At 58.8% G+C, this 19,911-nt stretch overlaps 1 protein-coding gene across 1 annotated transcript in view; it reads left to right on the top strand.

Annotated features, from left to right (window-relative positions):
* The first annotated feature begins 9,363 nt into the window (after positions 1 to 9,363).
* Positions 9,364 to 19,911, top strand: part of HTRA1 (HtrA serine peptidase 1) — a 51,439-nt gene continuing 40,891 nt past the window's right edge. The window contains exon 1 of the mRNA XM_062215152.1: positions 9,364 to 9,865. Within this exon, the coding sequence (XP_062071136.1) occupies positions 9,379 to 9,865 (487 nt within the window). The 5' untranslated portion in view covers positions 9,364 to 9,378. The remainder of the gene's footprint in view (positions 9,866 to 19,911) is intronic.

Here is a 19,911-nt window from a genome sequence, read left to right as displayed (position 1 = left end):
CGTGTTTTCCTGACGTCATCAGTGTCTTATGAAGCTCTTGGCCGGCTTGTTTCCTCAGTGGCTTGTGTGCCTTTTTTATCTTTGACTCATATATTCTGAACATAGATTCTGGGCTAAACACAATATCTTTCAGTTAGTGGTGTTTTTTTTTTTTTTTTTTGGTGAACGTGGAGTCCTCATTTTGATTAGGTCACGTTGGCAGACTTTTCTCGCGATGTTAGTGGTTGCTGGTTTTTGTGTCTGTGTCTTGTCCACTGCAAGGTCACAGAGGCACCTTCCTGTGGGGACTCTTTTCCCTGCACCTCGTACTGGGATTCCTTTTCAAAGCTGGGGCCATGACCCAGTTTGAGTTAATGTGTTTGTCTGATGTGTGTATGGAACCAAAATTCATTCCCCTGCTCTGAGTACCAGTTGATCCACCCGTTTCTGGAGTGGGCCTCCTAACCCTACTGAATTATAGCAGTTCCCTTGCTGACCAGGGCACTGGTGAGTCTGGTTTGGGCTCCTCTCTCTGCCATTGACCTGAGAGCCATTGCCAAGCTGTCCTTATGCTTGTCAAGATGTGTTGGGGCAACGAAGCACCGGTTTCAAGGGCTCCTGGGAGGCCCTGCTTCTCTGTAGAGTTTGTGGCAGGAAACAGAAGTACAGGGAGGGGGAAAGTGGAATAGGGAAAATAGGAAGAGAACAAACAAACCTTACACGGGGGTTAGGAGGTGTGGAAATACATCCTCACTTTATTAACATTTATTTTTTATTTATCTGAAAGGCACACACACACACACAAATCTTCCATCTGATGATTCACTCCTCAAATGCCTGCACCAACTAGGGCTGGGCCAGGCTGAAGCTGGGAGCCAGGAGCTCAACCAGTGCCTCCCATGTGGCTGGGAGGGACCCAGCTACTTCAGTCGTCACCTGCTGCCTCTCGGGGTGCACGCTGGCAGGAAACTGGATGGGAAGCAAAGCCAGAACTGAGTCTAGGAGCTCAGAAATGGGGAGCAGGTGTCCCCAGGAGTAACAACCACTATGCCAAATGCTTACCCCAACATCCTCACTTTAAAATGAACATTTAGGGTCCAGCATTGTGGCGTCCTGGGCTAAGCTGCCGCCTGCGATGCTGGCATCCCATATGGCCACCATTCACGTCTCCGCTGCTTCAGTTCCAACCCAGCTCCAAGCTAATGGCCTGAGAGAGTAGCAGATATGGCCCTGGAAGTTCCTGGCTCCTGGCTTCAGCCTGGCCCAGCCTCGGGCCAATGTGGCCATTCAGGGAGGGAACCAGCGGATGGAAGATCTCTCTCTCTCTCCTCTCTCTCTCCCCTCTCTCTCTGTCTCCCCTTCTCTGTAACTCTGACTTTCAAATAAATAAACCTTACAAAAGAATCTCCCTATCTCTGTACAAAAAAAGGGGGGAAATGCAATAAAGATTTATAAGAACACGAATTTTTATAAGAACATGCAGGTTTGGAACAGCTCCGCGTGCTCTTTCAGTATGCACGTGGCTCCCACTCAGCAGTGTGGCCGATCCAGTCGTGGGACAAATGGGCAGCTGCCCAGAGGCTGGGCTCAGAGGAGGGCAGATCCGGGCCGGAGGAGCTTGCATGGCTACAGCCGAGAAAGGCCTGGGATTGCTCCCTTCTCCCAGCTGCCCGGCTCCTCCAGGGTTCATGGATAGCACAGAAAACCAGAACAAGATGCATTTTGTCACCCCCCACCCCAGACCCAGCCTGGCTCGCCAGGGGCTTCCCTCCCTCCGACAGGTGGGAGTCTAAGTGTCGCTCTCCTGAGCAGACAGGGGCAGCAGTGGGCACAGCTTGCCAGCGGCAGGACCGGTCCAGCGCGGGCATAACCGGGCGGCCTGACTGCCTTTCAGATCCCGGGACCCGGCAAGTGCAGCCAGTAGCCGGGATTTTCTCCACTGCCCTGGAGGGGCCACAGTGGCTGGGCGTGGTCTTCCTGCAGGTTGGAGCTTCTGGGTGTTTCTCCCTCCCCTCCCCGCGAGCTGCAGGTCTTCCTGGAAGGAAGGCGGGTGCGGCTTGTGGGCCGAAGTCTGCAAGTGGCGGTGACTCTTTTTAAAGGAAGAGTTAATTTCGTAGCCGGATGCCAGGCAGCGGGCTCGGAGTGAGTACCCAGAAACCGCCCACAGGCAGCAGAGGCCAGCGGTAGAGACCCACGTCTCCAAGGCTCTGGCGGGGGGTGCAGAGGGAGTGTGGCAGCAGGCCCAGTGGAAAAGTACCCCTGCGTGACTCATCAGCTGGTGGCACGCCGTCGCCCCTGCCCGGAGCGCAGACAGCTCAAAGTCGTATCAGGAACCCGGCATCCGGTGGAAGGGGGGGAGGGGGCTCCCTCCGTGCCGCCCCCGGCTTGTGCTGCGAGACTGCGGTGCGGCGGCTCTGCCTGGGCTCCCGAGCCCGTGGCGGGAGGGCAGTGGGGCGGCCCCACGCGGCCGCAGAGAGGCCGGCGAAGCAGGGCGGCGGGGCAGACAAAGGAAAATCCCAGAGCCGTCGAATTCAGCCTCTCTGGACGTCCCGCCAGTCACCCGGTGGCTTCCGCACCTGCTCACCTAGCGGCAGCCAGCGGGGGTGACCTGACCCTGATCTCAGCCCTGCCGCTCCTGGGAGTCCCCGGGGAGGGCTGGGTGGGGGTGGGGGGCTCAACGGGGAGACCCGAGGGGTTCTCAGTCACACCCCGGAGCTTCCCTCAGCCTAGCTGAGATGCGATCCAAACTACACAGCTCGCCCTCTCCTCCCTTTCTGGTGGGAAGTGGGTTTCCACCCTGGGAGAGCAGGTGCTGTGCCATGGCATGGGGCGGAGGGGTGGGGTGGGGGGGTGGGGGTGCTGCTGCTGCGTCTCTGTGGCACACAGCGCTCCCCCATCGCTGAAGCGCACCCCCAGCTCCCTCTGCCAGCCCCTCATTTAGCAGCCATCTGTAGAACTTGCCTCTGAGCTCCCTCACAGCGGTCCTGCCTGGTCCTGGGGTCTCTCTGACGCATCCCTCTCCCGACTGAAGCACCCGCCCCAGGTGAAGCTCAGGGTCCCCACTGGGGGCAGCGGCTGTCCCTGCTCCGCCCTCCTCCACCTGGCCCCGACTCCCTCTGCTCATCAAGGCTTAGCTCTGGGTCTGTCTGGGGGACCCCTCTCAGGCTGGCTGGTGCTTCTGCCCCACAATGCCAAGTAGAGAGCCTGGGGCCAGCATTGTGGCAGAGTGGGGTGCTGCGTGCCATGGCTGCACCCCAGATTGGAGTCCTGATCCAGCCCCTGCTGTGGCCTGGAAAAGCAGTGGAAGATGGCCCAAGTGCCCGGGCCCCCGCCCCATGTGGGGGACACGCATGGAGTTCCTGGCTCCTACTTCCACCTGGCTACAACTCAGCTACTGCAGCCATGTGGGGAGTGAAGCAGCGGATGGGATCTCTCTCTCTCTCTCTCTCTCTCTCTCTCTCTCTCTGTTGCGCTGCCTTTCAAATAAATGAATAAATCCAGAAAACTAGAGATGTGTCTGTGAACAGAGAGCCAGTGGGAGGCAGTGAGGGACAGGACAGGGCCACAGAGGGTTCAGTTTGCTGCAGTGCTGCCCAAAGTGTGGTCTCTGGACCCGCAGCAGCTTAAACTTGTAGGAAATGCAATCCTGCTGCTCACCCCACACTTACCAAGTCAGAACCTGCGGGGTGGAGGTTGATGCACACCCAGGTCTGAAGACCCTGGCCCAGTCAGGGCTCCAGGTCAAGTCAGCCCTCCTCTGGCTCAATTCAAGGGCCAAGTTCTCGACAGCTGGGGAGTCAGGACTCTCAGTGTCTCCAATGCATCCACTGCGTGTCAGCCAAAAATTGGAAGATGCCATGGTAAGAGGGTGGGACTGCGTGGGCAGAGACCAGAGGTCCCCAGAAGCCAGCGGAGTGGACACTTGGCTGGGCGTGGTGACCTCTGGTCTCGCTTTCAGGAGTCTTCAGTCTGTGGCCTCCTTCCTGTACCCTCTGAGCTTTGCTTCACTCCTTGTTCCCGTTCCTTAGTCAGCAGGAAATAACTGGACTGTGTGAGAAATAGCGACGCACGTTTGTAGGGCAAGAATCTGGGGCTCCTACGTCAAGTTGGCTTAGAACGCTGGCTCATAATTTCTTTGACTCAAAATCAAACAATTTTGCCCAAAAGGCAGCATGTCCTAAATGGGACCTTGCTTTGTGTGCTCCTGAGTAACGGAAAATTGACAAGCTGTCATTCATTACACTGTGGTAGCTCCCTGGGGGCTCCGCTGGAACTGTGTCTGTCTGATATTTCATTACCGAGAGTGAAGAATTAATTTTCTAAAGTAAATACATTGGAAGGAGCCAATTAATGCAAACATGGATTGTTGGTCTTACACAATTGACTTAAGGGAAAGGTTATTCTAAATTAATGAAAAAGCTGAACTATAGATCTTAAAAATACACGAATTTAAAGGTTTCACAGTAAATGTAGAGCAGGAGGCAAGCCTAGGATAGGTTTGGAGAAACCCCTTCATCAAGAGATAAGCTGTTCAATGATTTGAAGTCAGAAATGCTAGTCCTAAAGAGCTTCAGAAATTCCCAGAAATATTTTATTTTTTAAAAAAAGTATTTATTTTTAAAGAGTTACAGATACGAGGGGAGGAAGAGAGAGGAGAGAATGTTCCATCCACAGGTTCACTGCCCAAATGGCTGCAACAGCTAGCACGGGGCCAAGCCGAAGCCAGGAGGCAGGAGCTTCATCCTGGTCTCCCACATGGGTGCAGGGACCCAAGTACTTGGGCCATCTTCCGCTGCTTTCCCAGGCACATTAGCAGGGGGCTGGATCAGAAGTGGAGCAGCCGGGACTTGAACCAGCGCCCATATGGCAGATAGTGGCTTTACCTGCTATGCCACATTGCCTCTCAGAAACATTTTAAACATCCTCACCTTTGACCATTCTGGCACAAAAGATTTGCACTGAAGAGATCATCCTGCAGTGCATGAATTGTTCAAAGCTAACAGAATCTTTTCACCGTATCTTCAGTTTCAAAGTGCTCCTCGACCTAAAATGTCATCACACAGCTGCATTTAAAAAGACAGAATACCGGCGCTGGCACACCGGGTTCTAGTCCCGGTTGGGGCGCCGGACTCTATCCCGGTTGCCCCTCTTCCAGGCCAGCTCTCTGCTATGGCTCGGGAAGGCAGTGGAGGATGGCCCAAGTGTTTGGGCCCTGCACCCACATGGGAGACCAGGAGAAGCACCTGGCTCCTGGCTTCGGATCAGCGAGATGTGCCGGCCGCAGCGGCCATTGGAGGGTGAACCAACGGCAAAAAGGAAGACCTTTCTCTCTGTCTCTCTCTCTCACTATCTACTCTGCCTGTAAAAAAAAAAAAAAAAAAAAGACAGAATACATTCTCCCTTCAGTACATCGTCCCTGCTGCAGCAAGGCCATTCTGCCAAAAACTTCTGTCAAACCAGTCGGAGCTTCTCATCAGCTCCAGTGTCCAGCCCAATGCCTCAGGAGGTTGGCCAGAACCAGCCACAACCGGATCCAGGCTCCCCTCCCCTCTGGCCACCTCTCCTGCGCCTGAGACCCCTTCCAAGCTTGGCGTTCCCCCAGCTGGGTGGACTCCTGCTGTCCAGTCCGCCACGTGCTTGTCCCGCTCTGCCCACTTGGATAGATTCTCTCCTCCCTCAAGTCCCTTTCTGTGCCCTGATTCCTTGCCCTCACGGAATGCCCTCCCAGCAGCCCGCCCTTGCTTTCCTATCCCTCTCTCTGTCCAGCAAGATAGGCACTAGTTTCATGTGGCTCACGGGGTGAACTCATACAGCTAGTTAAATCAATTAAAATTAAATAAAAATAAAAACTCAGGCCCTGGTTTGCACTTGTGACATTCCCAGCGCTCAGTACTCACTGTCGTTAGCCGGTACCCTTGGCACAGCACAGATACATAACATTTCCATCATGGCAGAACATTCTAGACTTTGAGCTCCTTGGGGGCCGGGACACTCAGTCATTCAACATTGCAGCCCTAGGGTCAAGCTTGTGGCAGATGCTCCAGAACTTTCTTCTGAACTAAACCAGCTGGATCGACATGTGGCTGTCACCAGGAAAGCATGACTAGGTGCACCTAGTGACAGAGGTCATGACCTTCTGATGGGGGGGGGGCGCTTGGCACCGAGGAAGGGAGCACAGAGCGGCTGGGAAGTCATCGTGCAGGGGTGCAGGGCACTGGCTGCGGTTTCATTTCTAGGGGAGAACAGGTGGCTGGGAGTGTGGGCCTTCCAGGACAGGCAGATGAGCTGGCTCCTGTGCCTGGGTGAGAACATGGAGGACTTCATGTTCAGGGGCCTGGACTTTACCTCCCTGGGGCTGGGAGCTCCCCAGACACTGAGTGGGGAGGGCTAAGATTACAGGAAGAGTCAAGATTCGGAGTGCGGCTCCTGAGAGGCTGGGTCCTGCAGATAAGGAAAGGCAACGCGAGCCCCCAGGCCTTCTGGTCCTTTGCACGTTTGGGAGGAGAGAGGCCCAAGTGGGGCCCCGTCCTCCCGGCAGCCAGACATGGCTGCTCTGCTGGGACTCAGAAGCCGCGTTTCCTGGCGTAGGCTTTGGCAGCCACGGCGTTTCATTGTTCATTGCTCCTGAATAGACCCGACTGTTCAGAACCAAAGCTGAAACGCTGAACATCAGGGCCTCTCTGAGTTAAAGGGCAGCAGGGAACGAGTCTGTTCGGCCGCAAAACCTCCCCTCTTTTCTCTGGAAAAATCCTCCCCCTAGAAACTGTTCCAGGACCTGGTGAGTGGGAAATGAGTTTTCATGATGTATCCAAAGAAGGCATCTCTGAAGAATGTCTTCATCCACGACAATAGCTGGGGAAGAACCTAGAAGAGAAAGGGCAGACCTTGGCGCTCCACGGCTTTTCTGGCCGATACCGAGGTGTCAGGACAAGGGCAAGACCGGTGCCGGGCCCACGACGCCAGGCTGCACCTGATGGTCCCACTTCCTTTCACAGGCAGGCACACCCACAGCACGCACCCACCACGGCCTGGGTGCAGGGTTCAGGGCTCCCAGGGTCCTTCCTCCAGGACTTCCGTTTCTCTCGCTTCGATGGCTGTGCCCGGGGCTCCTCTCGAGTTGCCTGTGCTTCCCGTGAGCTGTGTTGTGAGTGAAGCAGGGAGCACAGGCAGAAGTCGGGACAGTGCCTCCGCCAGGGGCGACTTTCTGAAAGCTCTGTGTTACGAATCCTGCCCCTCGGGGACCACCTGGCCCTCCAGCCCTCCCTCCCCTGACCTCTGATGCGGCCCCCAACATAGCTCTCAGCAGGTGCTTCCCCGGGCTGCACTGTGCAGGAGGTGAGGGGACCAGGGCAGTGATGGAAGGGCTGGCTGACCGGGGAGGCTGACGAAGCAGCACTGAGCAAGGCTGCGAGGGCGCAGAGGAGTGCGCTAGACGGGGCTGGGACAAGCACTGAGCAGACAGCACCCGGGCCCGGTGATCGGCCTCCAGGGAGCTGGCCAAGCTGCTGCTGTTTTCCTGCCAAAACTCCACAGGCTCTTCAACAACCAACCCAGTGTCACGGAAAAGCCACAGCGGGATTTGAACCCACGCCTCTCAGACGCTCAGACGACAGGGCTGCTGCCCCCTCACCAGGTCCTGCTGGGCCACACAGGAGGGAAAGGGGGTTCAGGCAGAAGCCAGAGCAGGAGCCAGGCATAGCTCAGCAGGAAGCTTCTGTTCTGCAGGGGGCAAGTTAGCACCAGGGAGTGAAGTGTGTGCGTGGATCTGGGAGTGGCCAGAGGGGCTGATGGGGATGCAGTGGGCTCCTGCCCCCCGCCCGGGGACTCATTCTCTGTTAGGGCACAGCGTGCGGGCCACCCTCCGCCGCCAGCAGTCAGAGTGGGGCGGTTTCTAGGCAGCTGGTTCAGTCTGCAGTCTGACCACCCGGCTGATGGACGGGGCTTGCGGGCACAGAGACAGTGGAAGGTGTCCCCGCTCCGCCACACTTGTGGCTTGACCATTTCTGGCCCTGGGTTTTCTTAGCTGTGGAATGAGGGCTTTCGACAAACCCAAGTTTCACCGCTGCTCCTGTGGCATGTGTCTCCAGGAGGTTGCAATTTGGTGGTGGACTTTGCTCTTTAGCACCACTCACCCCCCCTTTGCTAATCACAGCGGCTTGGAAACTCTGGGCTTCACACCGCAGAGGTACCTGTCTCCATTGTGGCCCCGCCTTCCTCCCCACGGGGGTCAGGGTCTGGTTTTGTGACATGCAGCTGTGGGGTCCAGGGAGCCGGGCTGGGGTCTCCGGCATCTCCCCATGCCCGGGCCTCGTGTCTCTATGGCGTTAGCCTTAGGAACCTCTCTTGGACAGTTCACACTCGGGAGGCGCTTAGTATTTTGGTTTTACTTCTCGAGCTATTTTCTTTGTAAAAGGAACGTGTGCCCAGGGAGCAACCCAAAAAGACAGATGGGCGAGAGAAGTCCCCGCACCCCCGGGGCCGCACACCTGCGCCCCGGGTCCTCACACCCAAGCTGTGCCCGTTCGCTCCATGTCGGCCCTGCCGGCAGCCCACGCACGGGGGACACACCTCAGGGGTCGCCCCTGTCCCAAAGGACACACCCGAGACTCGGGCGGGAGAGCCAGGGCGGGCGCTCCCACTTAGGAGCAAAAGTGCTTCACCTTATCACGCGCGCGGTGAAACATTCGCACCGGCAAACGCGCCTCTCCAGGCTCCGGAGGGAGGCTCCGAACAAGAGTCGGACACTCGCGCTCCTAGCTTTGCCCACCTGATCCCGGGCCCGTGCGGCTGCCCGGGGGCCCGCGCTCACAGCCCCGCACGCTAGGCACTGGGGTCAGCGCCCGCGCGTGACCGCAGCCAGCGGTGCGGCGGCTGCCCGGGGTCCCGGCAGCGGCCCCTCCCGCCCCAGGCCTGCACACCCCGCACTGCCGGGCGGGTGCCCAGAGCCGCGATCTGCGGGAACTTCCCCGGGCGCTGGCGGCGGGGTCTCCGTGGGGCCCCCAGTGCAGCCCGCCCGGCTCGTTTCCAGGTCGCCCAGCGCGGCGAGGGAACCGGCGGAAGGCGAATTCGCGGGGCGCGCAGACTGGAAACTGAGGCCCGCGAGGGGGCGGCCCCGCGCCCCGCGCCAGCCCCGCCCGCGAGCCCCACGGCGCCCGGGCGCGCCCGCCCTGCCCCCGCCGCGGGCGGGCCTCGCTCCAGCCGCCCGCCCTCCTGCCCCCATCCGGCCGGCCCCCCTCCCGGGCGCCGTGCCCGTCCCCAAGGCGGCTCGTCACCGCCGCGAGGCCAATGGGCTGGGCCGCGCGGCCGCGCGCACTCGCACCCGCTGCCCCCAAAGCGCGCCGGAGCTCTCCCCGGCGCTGCTGTCCGGCCCGCGCCCAGCTCGCCGCCGTCGGAGCCGCCATGCAGTCCTCCCGCGCCGCGCGCCTCCTCCCGCTCCTGCTGCTGCTGCTGGCGGCGCCCGCCTGGGCGCAGCCGCCCCGGGCCGGCCGCTCGGCGCCTGCCGCCACCAGCCCCGTCGCCGGGTGTCCCGAGCGCTGCGAGCCGGCGCGCTGCGCCCCGCCGCCCACCAACTGCGAAGGCGGCCGGGTCCGCGACGCGTGCGGCTGCTGTGAGGTGTGCGGCGCGCCCGAGGGCGCCGCGTGCGGCCTGCAGGAGGGCCCGTGCGGCGAGGGGCTGCAGTGCGTGGTGTCCTTCGGGGTGCCCGCCTCGGCCACGGTGCGGCGGCGCTCGCAGGCCGGCGTCTGCGTGTGTGCCAGCAACGAGCCGGTGTGCGGCAGCGACGCCAACACCTACGCCAACCTGTGCCAGCTGCGTGCCGCCAGCCGCCGCTCCGAGAGGCTGCAGCAGCCGCCGGTCATCGTTCTGCAGCGCGGCGCCTGTGGCCAAGGTACTGCGTCCGCCTCGCGCGGCGCTCCCGGGCGGCTCCCCACTCTCCCGGGCCGGCCCGGCCCGGCCCCGCGGGGCGGGAGGGCCAGCCGAGGGGCACAAGGTGTGGCGGAGTGTGCAGGGCGCTCGGCCGTCGCCGGGACAGGCGGGCGGGCCCGTGGGGTGGCAGCGAGCGGCGGGCTCACTCGGAACTGAGCGCTGCGCCCGGGGCCGGGGTAGGAGACGCCTCCGCCGTGCCCCGCAGCCCGGAGCCGGGAAGGATGGAGCGTCCCGCCCGCGGCCGGCCCTTAGGTCCTGTCGGGCATGGGGGCATACAGGGCGGAGCTGAGGACCGGGGAGGATGCCCGTGCGAGCGCCCTTGGGGCCGGGAGAACTTCTGTTGCTGCCCCTTCCCTCTCCGTCTCCGATCTCCTCCCCCTTGGAAGGGAACCCGCAGAACTTTGATCGCAGATCCTCTCGGGAAAACTTTCTCAGGTCTCTGGACAGGAGCAGAGTTGCGCGTCGGCCGCGGTTCCCCCAGCTGCTCCCCCCGGGGGCAGGGCCCGGCGCTGCCTGTCTGCTCCCCTAGCACAGAGCCAATCCGACCAAAATGAAAGCGGCTGTTTTGGAATAAGCTTATCCGGGCTTTGGGTCCTGACGTCGGCGGAGGAGGCCGGGTTCACGTTAGGGCTGAGGAACCGAGCTGCTCTCTTCGTCCGTGGGGCGTCCATGCTGCTTCTGCCAGAGGCATCCTTGTGGGGCAGGGGGGTGGAGGTGGGGAGGAGATGGGCACAGAGATGTCGCACTCTCTCTCCCCCGCGGACTTCCCGCAGAGATGGAGAGACGATGCCTCTGGCCTTTGAGGCCGGGAGCAGCAGCAGGGAGGTCAGCCGAGATGGGGCCAGCAGTGTGGGGGCCAGGCAGCAGTGTCGGGGCCAGGCAGCAGTGTGGGGGCCAGCCTGCTGGGCTTGGCCGTGCTCTTGGCCGCCAGCTGCTGCCTGGACCCAATGCCACCTGGTCGGGGTAGACAGTGTGTGGAGAGAGACACAGGAGAGCGCGGGACAGGGCAGCTGGTCTAGATGTTTCTTTGCAGGAACACGGTGCAGCATGACTGGCACAGGTTGGCTCGTGTGCGGTAGAAGGTGCCAGAATGGGCTAGAGGGAGTGTAGGTTGGGGTTCCAGCAGTGCAGCCCTCGGCACTCAGCCTGGCAGGGTGGAGAGCATTCTGGGAGAGGAGCCTTCTGGAGGACCTGGGAGTGGCCATGACAGAAATGCACCCCTGGTGAGCGCCCCTCCAGGGTGCCAGATGCCCCCACCCCCCCGCCCCGTGACCTCAGGTGGCTTCCATAGCCTTGCGAGAGAGGAGGAGCGAGTGTCTGGCCTCATTCACGGTGGGAACCCAGCAGCCCAGGGCTTAACTCCAGGCTGTGGGATAGGGGTCGGGCACAGGAAGGGAATTTTCCAGAAGGCTGGAAAGAGCATGATGAGGCCTGAGACTGGTTTGGGAGGTGGTGAGGGGACATTTGGGGAGGGCAGCAGGGAAGAGCCAGGCTAGTGGCCGACGAGGAGGGACCGTGTCCTAGATGGAGCAGGGACATGACAGAGAACGCCCGGTAGGGGACGCACCTGGCATCGGAGTACAGCGTGCGCCAGGGTGGGGACTTGGAGTTGAGGCCACTGCCACAATCCGGGTGTGAGGTGACGACATTAAAACTGCACAGATTTGTCGAAAACAAGCCAGCTGTTACTGTTTGCAGCCTCCTGCGCCGGGTCCTGAGTCACTGGCATCCTGCGAGTCGCTTAATGAGCTTTGCATTTGGCAAAGTCCTTGATACTCAGCTGAGTTGAGTCACGGAGTGGAGAGAAACAGGTCTCCACTGGCCATCAGGCCCACAGCAGTCCCCTGCAGGAGACAGCCACAGGCAGGGGACAGCCACAGCAGGCAGGGGACAGCCACAGCAGGCAGGGGACAGCCACAGCAGGCTGGGCGCAGGTGCCTTGCCGAGGAGGGGAGTGTGGCAGCGTTCTCACTTTTCCCTGCTTTTGCAGATATTAAGTGAGTCTGCAGGGTGTCTGGTTTGTGTGTTTGTCTGTCTCCCTGGCGCTCAGGAGGCCCCTGATAGAGACGTGGTTGGGTCAGTGGATCGATCAGCGAATGAGTGATGAGGGGAGGCTGTACGCCGCCATCCTCTCTTTCCTTGATGAGAGGCGTTGCTTGGCTGTGCCCCTCTCGCTCCTAAGGTTCCGCCCCGGAGGTGTCTCCAAGGACAGAAGCCTGGGAGCCGGACGGCTCCCCCGGTCCCCGCTCTGCTGCGGCTCTCTGCGGCGGTGCTGGGTGCTCGTGTGCGGGGTTGGCTGCCTGCTCCGGCTGACAGTTTGGCAGAAGAGCTGTTTGGGCTGGGCTGGCCATGGGAGGCCTTTTCCAGAGGTGACTGACGTTTGAGTAGAAGCATGAAGTTGGGGCCAGCTGTGCAAAGATGAGGGGATAGCGCTCCCAAGGCAGGGCCGGGCTTCGTGATTTCAAAGACGGTGAGGGTTTGTGGGCTGGGTGTGTGGTGTGTTTTAAGACCGGTGTTAAGATGCCTGCCTCCCACGTTCAAGTGTCTGGCTTGGGCTCCTGACTCCAGCTTCCTGCTGATGCTGAGCCGGGGAGGCAGGGGTGGATGGCTCAAGTGGCTGGGTCCCTGCCACCGCTGTGAGAGACCTGGATGGCGCTCTGGGCTCCTGCCTTTGGCCCTGGGGCCATTGAGGGGCAGGTAGAGAGTGAACCAATGGATGGTCTGTGTCTATCAACTAAATAAATAAGAATCTAAAAACCCCAAACTAATTTTTAAAAAGCCACAAAGATTGTGAGAGTTTGGAGCAGGTTGTGCCGGGGAAGCGGTAGGAATGCCTCCAGACCAGGGGTCCCGGGCGGGGAGGGGGAAGAGAGGGATGTTCTCTGAAGCCACTGTGGCTCTTTGGATGGAGCAACGTGTCACTGCTCGGAAAAAAAAAAGCAGGTGTTCAGCAAAGACTTCCAGAAGTGAAGGCAAATCCTCCACTTCAGAAGCCCGCGTTGCCATCAACGCTGGGGATGGAAAACTACTCAATTAGACCTGAGAACAAAGATCTGCCATTCCCACTCTGCTGATCTGGAGATTACAAAAAAGCAAACAAACAACAAAAAGAGAATTGTGATTAACAGCAGATAAAGTCAGCCTGCTTTGTTTATTCTATGGCAGGCACATCTAATTCATTGCATCCTCCCAGCAGTCCTGTGGGGCAGGTGTATCTCCCTGGGGTGCACCTGGCACAAAGCCACAAGGCAGCCAATCACTCAGGGCTCACACCCGTGCACCTGGTGGTTCAGAGCCACCATGCTGAGCTGTTGACACAGCAAGGGAGACGGTGAGCAACCCCGGCTCAGCACAGCTAACTCCTGAACCAGTGCTCCAGGTGGCCGTGGCCCTCGTGGGAAACCCAGGACAGAGCCCAGCTCTCACGCAGTGGGCTCAGGACACTGAGAACAAGGTTGTCGTCACTGCTGTCCGTGCAGCTCTTGATAAGAAAAGCAAACCATGCACACGGGGCTTAATGACAGTGCTCCCAGACCACAGCCCCAGAGCCCAGACTGCCCTTGGAGGGAGAAGGGCCCTTCCCAATGCCCAGGCGTCCCAAGAAATCAGCCAGGGTGCTGCAGTGCTAAAAATGGACAGGAAGCCAGGAACGGCGTCTGAAAAAGATTGCCCAAAGGACGAAGCCTCGGCCCTTTCTCCTCCTGTCCACACGTTGGTGGGGAAGCGCCCCCAGCCCGGAACAGCAGCTGAGACAAGGCGGGAGGCTCTCCCTGTGGGAAGTATTCAGGACGGCCTGCTTGCTCTCTCCCCAGGCCTGCAAGGCTGCGGCCACAGGTGCCTGCTGGTGAGCCGCGGGTGTGAGGGTTGCTTCACTTCCTGGAGCCCTGGGTAGTCTGTGACATGCACTTTGCTTCCATGGCTGTGAACTGAGTGCCTGACTGTGGCAGGTGCCCCTGGAGGTGGGACTAAGACGGTCTGTGTCCCCAGGGAGCTTGTATGTCACCCAGTGGGAGAAAATGCAGCAACCACCTGTGCTGAACTTGCCTGTCAAAATTCAGCAGGGGGGCCGGAGCTGTGGTGTAGTGGGTAAAGCACCTGCAGTGCCGGCATCCCGTATGGGCGCTGGTTCAAATTCCAGCGGCTCCACCTCCAGTCCAGCTCTCTGCTATGGCCTGGGAGGGCAGGGGAAGATGGCCCAAGTGCCTGGGCCCCTCCACCTGCATGAGAGACCTGGAGGAAGTTCCAGGCTCTTGGCTTCAGATTGGCCCAGCTCTGGCTGTTGCAGCCATTTGGAGACTGAACTAGTGGATGGAAGACCTCTCTCTCTCTCTCTCTCTCTCTCTCTCTCTCTCTCTCTCTCTGCCTCTCTGTAACTCTGCCTTTCAAATAAATAAATAAATCTTTAAAAAAACATTCAGCATGTGTTCAAGATCCTTCCCACCACCCACAGTTCAAATGACATCCTTTGTGGCTCCAGAAATGTGTTTGAGGACCGAGTCTCCGAGTCTCCAGCCTTGAGTCATTTGAAACGCGAAGGTCTTTGGAGCCGTGTGGGAGGCCTCACTCGTTCTGATCGGCCAACTTCTTTTATTGCTCCGCTGGTCTTGCTAAGCAGTTCAGACACTAAGGTTTGGTAAAATTAGTAAGTTAACAGGATGAAGAGCCAAGCGTCCGGGTTACTTCACTGCATCCAGGAGAGCCGTAAATAGCTTGCATGGGAGCTTAAAATAACCGCATTCAGCCAGGGATCACGGTGGGGACGGTGAACCAGCCATGGGCAGGCCCGGCGGCCTCCGTGCTGCGGGGCTGCACTCAGCGTCTGATGGGCGTGCTGGGATCCTGGATGACTTTCCCGTCTTGGATTCAGAACCCAGACTTTCCATGAGCTTATATTTCTCTTGAATAAATAGCTCGGGCCAGGCTTAATTTGAAGAAGAGATCACGCTTGGCAGGCGGGGAGAGCTCCCTGGGAGGCCGGTGGGGGTGGAGGGCTGGAGGCCTGACACCTGGCTCTGGCTCTCGGGGGCTGTCACCTGCCCAGGGGACTGGCTTCCTTGACCCCGTGGGGCCCCAGGGGTGAGGGCACTGGCCCGGGTGCTCTCCGAGGCCCTTTCTGGCCAGAATGCACTGTGATTCTTGTGAGAAAACCAGCCTTGCACCTCTTGTTTGTTTTACAGGCTCGGCTGGTTTCTCTGAGTTACTTCTTTTGCTTCAATTATGGAAGGTGAAAGCCAAGGCTGGCGTTGAATGGCTGTTGCCCCTCTTGATCCCGGCCGCCTTGTGCTTTGGCATTGTGCTGGCTGCCGTGAGACTCCAGGAGACCTGGGGAGTGACAGGCCCAGTCCTGAGAGCTGAGCTGGGGGCCGTCCCCGTGCCTGGCTGCGTCCGGCCCTCTGGGATGAGCTACCCCTTTTCTTTTCCACCTGCTCTACCATTAAGCAACAAAGGAAGACAAAGGACAGAGATTCTGAGACGCGTGCCGTTCTGAGTGCCTCTCCACAAGGCTCCGAGAATGGCGGGGAAGCTGCTGTGGTTCAGGCCTGCTCAGGGACAGGTGTCTGGCTCCACAGCATGGTGGGGGTGGGGGCATGTGCCAGAACGGTGCACCTCCGTGGCCTGGCGGTGCTGGACGGGTGCAGAGTTCAGCTTCTGGAATCAGTAACACGAATTCCATTGCGAGGTTCGCTCAGGGCACCTATTGAACATCTGCTGTATACTCAAAATTGATTCAGGGGTGAGTAAGACTTGGTGGCCCCTGTGTTCAAGTCCCGTGATGCCTGGTGGCAGAGCGGGGCGTCTGAAGGCAGGGCAGCACTTTGGGATGTGACTTTGTGGGTCAGCCTGTTTCCTACTCAGCAAGGTAACAGGCGTGGACATAGTGGTCTCTGCACGCGTACCCCCTGGAGACATGGTAGGATGGAAGGGCACATTGACCAAGCCTGTCTCCATGCCTGGGGCATTTCTAAGATTCTATCAGTATTCACATAAAGGTCGTCTTCATCAACATCATCATCAAGGCCTTGACAAGGGCGTTGGCTCAGCAGGAGGGGTGCTGGAATGCCCTTGTCTCTGGGGATGAGCTGGGTGAGCCCCGCAGAGAAGGGGGCGCTGTGGGCTGGCTTGGTGTTTGCCGGTTTCTGTGTCCATGAGGTTCTTTGGGGGGGGGGGGGGTCAGAAGCCGCCTTGCCCGTCACCCTCCCTTGGAAGCCCTCAGTCATCGTGTGGGTCACCTGAGACGCGTGTGGCTGCTCGGGGACCCAGAGCTGTGTGTGTGGAATGCCTGCAGTTCTGCAGCTGTCATGCCATTAGCGCTCCTGGAGACTGTGACGCCGGGGAACTGTGAGTTTGTAGAAGTTCTGGCACCCCGGGAAGGATGCTCGGCTTGGTCTCCATCCTTTGGGAACTTCTCCCGTGGGGAGATTTGTCTTAAGCAAGAACTCAGACACCCACAAAGTGGCCTGGGAGTCCTCGGATACCCTGCTATTTTAGATTCCTAGGACAAATTGTTGAGTAAGCCTATTTCATAAGAAGCAACTGTCCACAGCATTGCGAGACAGCCTCTGGGCCGTGGCCACAGGACAAGCACGTCTCCTTGTGCACACTGAGGGCATAGTGTGATCGGAATTTCTGATAATCTCCAAATTTGAATTACCCCCCCTGTCATAATGATTCAGAGCCTTGTGCAACATTGGGAAACCTCAGGAACATCTTTTGTTGTTGTTGTTGTTGTTGTTGTGCAATGAGATCTCAAGAATAAGATGGCAGGTCTGTCTGTGTGAAGAGCCATGTTTTGCCCAACATTTGGTGAGATTTGCCGCAGAATTCTCTTCCATATGGGCTTGGGCAAGATCTTACCCGCCCATCCAGCACCAGTGTCATCTCCCAGCCCGTGACTAAGAACAGCTGTCTTTGCTGTCAGCATCTGAAGCAGGCACTGCTTGGTGGGGACGGCTGGGCGCCGAGTCCTGCCAGTTGGGGTTGCCCAGGCGCATGGCTGCCAGCTGGATCCGGGAGGGGAAGGGTTCCGCGTTGGGCAGTCACATCTGCACAGGAGACAGGTGTGTCACGTGCTCCAGGGAAGCGCCATCAAACAGAACAGTGACCGGAAGTCCACCAAGCAGAGTGTCCCTGAGCTGTGCTAGCTGTGTGTGCACCTGGCCTCTCCTCTTCCAGCTACCCAGGGAGGTAGGGGTGTGACGCCTACTGCCTGGCCGAGGAAATAGATGGGAGGTGGGGGAGAACTTGTCTCAGGCCACCCTGTAGGAGGAGACAGCCAGGATTAGAACCCAAGTCTGTTTTGCTCCCGATCTATTCTAAGTGTGGTTTAGAGTGTGTTGCTTAGTTTCCAGACATTTGGGGGCAGGGTTGCCAGCTGTTTTTCCGTTACTAATTTCTAGGGCAATTCCACTGTGGTCTGAGGACATACTTTGTGTGACTTCTATTCTTTCACGTTTGCTAAGAGCGTGTTTTCTAGTCTAGCACGTGGTCCGTGCTGGAGATGGTTCCATGTGGGCTTGAGAAGCGTGCGTGTGCTCTCCTGCTGTGTAGACGCCAGGCAGAGCTGGTGGATTGCTCAGGGCAGCTGTGGTTCTGCCTGCTGGTTCATCCGTTCCTGCGGGGGGCTGCTGGGGCCGCCCGAGTCTGCTCTGTGACACCGGTGGCCCGCTTGCGCGTTTTGCATCAGCACCTACCTCTTCTGGGCCCAGTGTGGGGACAGGAACAGTGACACTGCACGAGAGACATCAGCAGGAGACTGAGGGTGAGATGGGATTAACCAGCGCGAGAGGGTCCTGAAGCACAGAAGTTGCGAGGGATTAGGGCCTCCGGATGGCGGCTCCAGACGCTTCCAGAACTCCTGGTAGACTGGCCGCCGGCCTGCGGAGCCAGAAGGGTGGAAAAAGCAGCATGCTTCCTAGGTGTCCAGCCGCCGGTCTCCTCTGGACACTGTGTCAGCTTCTGTCGCTGTGATGGAATACCCGAGGCTGGGCATTTTACAAAGAAAGAGGATCATCTAGCTCACAGGGCTGGAGGTGCAAGGGCGGGTGCCCACCTGGGCTGTGTTCTGGTGAGGGCTCATCCCAGGTGGTGTCACAAAGCCGAGAGCACATGCCAGGGGGGCTCACCCGGTGAAACAGAGCCAGAGGCAGAGGGAGGGGCTGTGCTGGCTGTCTGTCTATCTATCTATCTATCTACCTATCTATCTATCTATCTATCTAAGAGGTAGAGTTACAGACAGAGAGGGAGAGACAGAGAGAGATCTTCCACCCGCTGGCTCACTCCCCAAAAGGCTGCAACGGCCGGAGCTGGGCCAATCCAAAGTCAGGAGCCAGGAGCTTCTTCTAGGTCTCTCACATGGGTGCAGGAGCCCAAGCACTTGTGCCATCTTCCACTGTTTCCCCAGGCACGTTACCAGGGAGCTGGATCGGAAGAGGAGCAGCCAGGTTACAAACTGGTGCCCATTTGGGATGCCGGTGCCTGAAGGCAGAGGCTTCGCCTACTACGCCGCAGCACCGGCCCCCAGGCTTGCTCTTGTCCCTCTCCTGATAGCCAGGCAGGGTCCCGTGAAAACCACCTTACTTCTTCCTGAGGACGGCATCTCCAGTGACTCAGTCACTTCTCACCCGGGCCTGTGTTTTCAAGGTTCCATGCCGCCTCCCTATATCACCAGATTGGGGCCCCGGCCTCCAGGACATGAACTTTGTGGGGCACACTCAAGCCAGACCCAGACTGTAGCAGGTGTGTCCCCCTGTGCCATGGAAACACGGCCAAGGTGACTGAACTTGACCCTCTGTTTCAGGGAGACCAAAGGCTTAGCTCATCACTGTCGTCTCCATGGCATTGGTCCCAGACCCCCGTTTCTCCGTTGTTTTACCAAATGTGCAGCCAGCCTTTGTGTCCCCAGCACAGAGGGCATGCGCTGCTTCCTGGGAGCTGTGGTCTGTGTTCCCAGTACATCCTCATGACTGTTTTCTGATTGAGATGCGGCCCGAGCTGAGACACCATAGATGTTAGCCTGAGGTTTCCATACCAGTTGGACACTTTGGGCTCTGAAAAATGTAGCCCAATAGGGTTCAGCCCCCAGTGGGAGAAACCCAAGAGGAGAAGTCTGACAACAGCACAGGGGTACGGGGGAGGGCAGGGACTGGAGATAGTGTGGAAAGGACCCGCGTGCGTTTGTCTGTTGATTGGGTTCTGTGATGCTTCCCTTGGAACACCCTCTGTGGGCAACCCTGGCGTTCTTCCATCCCCAGCAGAACACCTTGCTGCTGTCACCCTGAGAACCCATCTCTAACCACATCAGCTCTGTCGTCACAGATCTCGTGGCCGGGGACGCCACCGCCCCGCTACAGCCACCATCTGACTTGCCGGGAGGACAGAATCCCAGAGGGAAGAGGTCCCGACGCTGGTCCCGTAGCCCTTCTCCTCCCAGACGGGGAGACAGGCGCACAAAGGGAGGCACACAACATCAGTGGGTCTGTCCGTCTGCCTCCCTTAGCCTCACCCTCCTGCTGGGGCAGTGGGGGTTTGAGTGAGGACGGGGCCACACGTGAGGTTGTCCTGTGAGGCGGGAGAAGCAGTCGGTGCTCACCCCTAGTCTCCCTGTTCAAATCTTGTTGAAGGGAACTTTTCTTTTCCCAAAGCAATGTCTCCTTGGTAGAGAACCATCTGGACGGTGAGCAGCTCCCGCCCTCGAGAGCTGTGAGCACGGGTAGACGCCCTTGGGTGGTGACCGCAGCACTCAGCGGATGGGAAACGTGATCCGTGGGCAGGCTGCCGGCTACACGGATGCATCAGGGCCAAGATGGGTCAGTGTCTTTTTTTTTTTTTTTAATTTTTTATTTGAAGGACAGAGTTACAGAGAGGCAGAGAAAGAGAGAGAGAGAGAGAGAGGTCTTCCATCCACTAGCTCACTTCTCAACTGGCTGCAATGGCCGGAGCTGTGCTGATCGGAAGCCAGGAGCTTCTTTGGGGTCTCCCACAGGGGTGCAGGGGCCCAAGGACTTGGGC

Source organism: Lepus europaeus, chromosome 17 (genome assembly GCF_033115175.1).
Source record: "Lepus europaeus isolate LE1 chromosome 17, mLepTim1.pri, whole genome shotgun sequence".
Lineage (NCBI taxonomy): Eukaryota > Metazoa > Chordata > Mammalia > Lagomorpha > Leporidae > Lepus > Lepus europaeus.
This window is presented reverse-complemented; position numbering and strand designations above follow the sequence as displayed.